Source organism: Montipora capricornis, chromosome 10 (assembly GCF_036669925.1).
Source record: "Montipora capricornis isolate CH-2021 chromosome 10, ASM3666992v2, whole genome shotgun sequence".
In the NCBI taxonomy this organism is placed as follows: Eukaryota; Metazoa; Cnidaria; class Anthozoa; order Scleractinia; family Acroporidae; genus Montipora; species Montipora capricornis.
In genome coordinates, this window is record NC_090892.1 from 41,726,264 (window position 1) to 41,731,263 (window position 5,000).

Genomic DNA, 5,000 nt, shown 5'->3' on the forward strand with positions numbered 1-5,000 from the left:
AGTCTGCTCATACCACCACATTCTCGCCATTCTGTTCAATTATGCATTGTAATTACTTCAAACAACCCCTTTGAGGTTGTTTAAAGTAATTATCATCCAGTTATAATCAGGCAGGGACTGCAATTAGTTGATGTGAACCCATTTCATATTTAATTCGATAGTAATTCGATCGAGGCCTAATGTGAACACTGCTTTAGTGTCACATGTGAGTTGAGTTTGTTGGTTCTCTACTCTGCTCTGAGATATTTTCTCCAGGTGCTCTGGTTTTCCCTTCTGCTTCACAACCAACCTGTGATTGGATATAAATAATAATTATTCTGATTTTGATTTGATTTTATTCCTGTACAAGTCCCCAATTACTGCCTCAGTGCTAAAAACACTCGACTCTTACATGTAAATATTAAGCTCAATATTATTTTTTCTGACATCATCATTATCATAATCATGTTTATTATTGGAGTTTTAATTTTTTAAATTTCTTTTACAGGCTGCGGAGACAGGAAGTGGAAAGACTGGGGTAGGATTCTATTTCTTTTTTCATTATGTAAATACTCCCTTTTAAGAAAGCCAGATATTTATTGCATGTACTTTCAAGATTCTTTTGTCATTACCAACCCAGCATCCTATTTTATGTAAGGCAGGAAATTCAGAGAGCAATATTATTTCAATGAAATAAATCTACTTTTTTTTTTTTCAATGCACAAGCGAGCAGAATTCTGCAAATCCTGCAATCTGATTGCCTCTGGGAGTGGGCGGAGTTTTTCTATCTTGCCTGCCTACCCGTGCGGAATCCTAGCCCTGGTTGCATGAGCTTGTGTGATAAGCTGGTGTTGGACCAAAAATAGATTTTTTGAAGCCTTTTAAATGTTGCTTTACAAATTAATAAATATTCTGAACAGAATCAACTGATCATTGCATTTTTGCCTGAAATTCTCTCTTCAGTTGATAATAAGCATTGCCGGCCAGTGTTAAAAAGCAATGGTTCCAAGCCAGCACATCTTTTTAGGAAAAAAATTAACAGGTTATTCACCAGCCTTGTTTAGTCTGTATAGGGAAAAACTGTGCCCTCTGTCTCTAGTATGGGCCAAGGTCAGTGCAGCCTTGGGCCATACTCGAGACCTCGGGCACAGTTTTTCCCTATGCGGATCTCTCGGCCAGTGAATAAAATATGATAATATATATCGTGGTGTATATACATGTATAGGTGAAAGGGGGAAGTGATCTTTGCACTTATCTGGCTAATTTGAGCAATTGACTCTTATGCAGACTAGAATAATACAGGTAGCTTTAGTTAGTAATTGGGTCTTTTCTATTAAGTTAATAAGAAACAACTTTTCAAAACTCAATTTCTGTATTAAAATTTGTAATTTAATTTAAGTTTAAGTATTGGCACTGATTCAGGGAAATTTGATTGTGTCACTCAATGAAATGTTGTTCTTTAAAGGGACATGGCTTCTGATAGGATGCAGAAAAAAATTAAAGATTACGCGGAAATTTTTGGCCATATTATGCGGAAACATGCATTGATTATGCGGAAATTACACCGGATTATGCAGAAACTTAAACAAGTTATAAAACTAATAATTAGGCCCGTCCAATGTATTTACATGCTTACGGTAAATCTGTAATCGAAATTGCAACCAATTCAATCACATTTGTGACTGAATTTTTGCGCTTTGTGATTAAAATACATGGAGGAGTCACCAATTTGCGACCAGCTTTCACCATTGAAATAAAGGGTTAGCAGTTGGGATTTTGCTGCAATTTTTGGTAAAATAAATAAAGCGATAAAAAATTATTTTGTTTCTCGTCATGAATTTTGTTTCAATTTGGAGATAATGGAGCAAAATTGTAATACCTTTGGAGCGTGATCCATTCCCTCGATCATTGACTTAGGGTGCGTTTGATTCACGGTATTCCGGAATAAGAATACGTGAAGTGATGAATTCAAAACGGTATGTCTGGCGTTTTTGAAGCAACAAGGATAATAAAGATATGTTTAGCAGGTGTTTGACATTTTTAATGTGAATCTCCGTAAAAACGAAGGATTTCTAACTTGTATTCAATGTGATCCTATTCCGGAATACGGTCAATCGAACGCGCCCTTAGTTTCTCATATTCAGTTACGTCATTTGCTGAAGTGTAACTGTTTCTCGTCCAATGGAAAGCATTGTAGGAACAAAATATCGGAATTATGCGGAAGATGCGGATTTCAGTGAATTATGCGGTGCCGCATCTCCGCATCCTGTCAGATGCCATGAAGAGACAATCACAGGCCAATTTAAAGTGCCACAATGACCAATCAAAGTGGCTATGAGCCACAGGACTGAAAATGTTGGGGCCACAGTCCTTACCTTTTCTCACCATTACGTAGCTATTTTTATTGCAGTCGTTGTTTTAGTCTTTTTAATGTGTAGTTCTTACCTTTTCTATTTACTTTTTCTATTCCCCTTTTGTAAAAAGCACCAAGACTGATGTTAGATACGTTTTAAAGAACCTCTATTACATTATTATTGAACTGAATTCCCATTTTTTTTCCCTGGGTCTCTCTTCTGGGAACGAGGTTGTTCGCAGTTGTTCATTTGTCAATGACAATAATAAGTACCGGGCTATATGCATAAATTTTGTGTTACACTCTACTGACTTTTGACCCTCTACATGTCAGGCATTTTCACTGCCAGTGATTCAAATTGTCCATGAAACGGTTAGAGATGCTCTCAGTGGCAGCAAGACTTCACGTCCTGCAGCCAGTGCAGGTGCAGTAATTGGTAAGAAATCATGTGTATCTCAATTAAGACTCAAGATAGTGCTATGAAGGGGTAAACATCGTTGTGGCTTGTTAGTGGATGCCAAAGCATGTGATTTTTAAGTAACTGGACTTATCAATCTCATGCAAATTATAATATAGTGAACAAGCTTGGGTCACTCAACAGACACAACAATCTAATATGCTATAGTAATACAAAACCTATAATAAAGAACCATTGACGCTTCACTTCCACATGTATGTGTTGAACTCTAGATCATTAAATAATCAATATTATCATGGTTGTTTGTGATCATACTGTAGCTGTACTGTACATTCAAATACATTAGACACATCACTTATGGCTTGATTCTTTTGATAGCTCCAACAACTTTCAAAATGAACCCTTTTGATAGAGATCAAGAACTTGGTAAGCTTGTACATGTGGTTAATACTGGCAGTATTCTTTTTATGCATGTCATTAATTATTAATTATCCCATTGCTTCCTGAGGGTTCGAATTATCCCCATTGGCGAGTAAAATTGCCTGGCGTTAGACAGAGTAAAATACTGAGTATGCCCGGTTTAGGCCGGTCGAGGGGCTCTTTCCATAGCCTCCCACGCAGACTCTCTTAGGAATTCGTCATGCAGTCCTCTCCCACGAGCATCTGCTGAAACAAGCCACACATTCCTTTCCCTTTGTTAAAGAAACTGTCATCTGGAAATCACGTGCGGGTTACTTAGGAACCAATCAGCACTGTGTAGATCTCCCCTGGGATCATCAACATGTCAAATTTTAGATCTTCTTTGGATGAATCATGAAAGAGACAGAGCTGTTTCAAAATATCCTCAGAAACATTAATTTTGTTTCCTCGGTGGGTTATGCATTTGCACTTTTTGCGAGTCAAAATGTAAGTGCTTAGCAAGGGTATGGTGTCGTTTCATCTACTGGTAAAAGTGAAAGTGCCGTGGAAATATATAAATACGAATACAAACATTTAGTACTGCGAGTGTATTTGAAGTGCACAAGAACCATTACCTTCAAGCACAATGAACGCAATTAGGACAGTAGTGAAAAGAAAGCTTGAAGAAAATCCATTACGTATAAGCTTGAAATTTTCAGGTTGCTTTTGACGATGACCATCGTCTCTAAAAATTGATTTCATGTTGTTGTGTTGTGAACCGGTCGTTCGTATTCAGTGTTTCTTCGATTTGAAAAATAAAGCAAACCTTAAATCAGTTCAACCGAAGGACTACAAGAAATGGGGTTATTCAAACGAAACTATTCCACTGATTTGTGAGAAATAGCGCGGAAAGAAATGTACATGTAAATATGATATTAATCACAAATAAACTTGAATCGCACAGGATGTTTTAACCCTACAAATTCTACCGTACTTATTCTGTGAAGAACCGCAAACATCTAAGCCAAAGCATGAAATTTATACGCTCCAGCTTCTCTTTGATAAGAACTTAACTCAGCAATTTTACATGTAAATGCCCAACACACGAAACCCAACTTCTTGTAGTTTTCTCACTGGGTCTAAAGTGCACTGCCAGAATCTCAAAGTCCATTGTGATTGGTCTACGTAAATTCCGGCTCGTTTCAGCAGACGCTCGTGGGAGAGGAACGCGTGACGAATTCCTAAGAGAGTCTGCGTAGGACTGGCTACTCTTTCCACAGTAAGGTAAATTTTACCGAAGATTGAAGATGGGCATTTCTTCATTTTATTTTGTAATGAATTTGTTTAATTAACATCATTTTTAGTTTCATGTGTTGATGTTATTAAGTTCATCTTTTTTTTTCTTTCCTTTTTTTTTTGGCAGGGGTGGGGGAGGGAGGTAGGGTGGAGGGGGTGGGAATTGGTTGACGGAGGTGATTTTGGGCCACCTTTAGACAAATCTTAGTGATTGCCAGAGCAAGATTCGAATCTGGAGGATTTGCTTGCGAACCTACTGTCCTTAGCTAACCACTGGGTTTTCCGTAGCCTCAATTTTTTGAAGAACTGTGTTGGCCAAAGTAAGATTTCAGAGTCTAGAAGATCCTTTCCATGGGAGGTAGTCAGGGTACATTAACTGGTTGCTTTGTGTTTCAATAACACCTATTAATTTTTTTTCCATTAGCAGTGCACACTGTGGTAAATATTTATTGTACAGTATTATTTTTCTCTGTTATATAGCCATTGATGAGAAAGGGTATCTGTGCCAAAGCCGCAATCACTCTAAATGGCAAGGATGTCGTTCCACCTTAGGAG

The 5,000-nt window shown here is 37.6% G+C and overlaps 1 protein-coding gene across 1 annotated transcript in view; it reads left to right on the plus strand.

Moving 5' to 3' along the window:
• LOC138019369 (ATP-dependent RNA helicase DDX1-like) overlaps window positions 1–5,000 on the plus strand; it is a 44,995-nt gene that overhangs the window by 1,666 nt on the left and 38,329 nt on the right. Inside the window, exons 4-7 of the mRNA XM_068866134.1 lie at window positions 488–517; window positions 2,666–2,768; window positions 3,129–3,176; window positions 4,926–5,000. The exon at window positions 4,926–5,000 is cut by the window's right edge and continues 9 nt beyond it. Coding sequence (XP_068722235.1) covers window positions 488–517; window positions 2,666–2,768; window positions 3,129–3,176; window positions 4,926–5,000 — 256 coding nt within the window. The remainder of the gene's footprint in view (window positions 1–487; window positions 518–2,665; window positions 2,769–3,128; window positions 3,177–4,925) is intronic.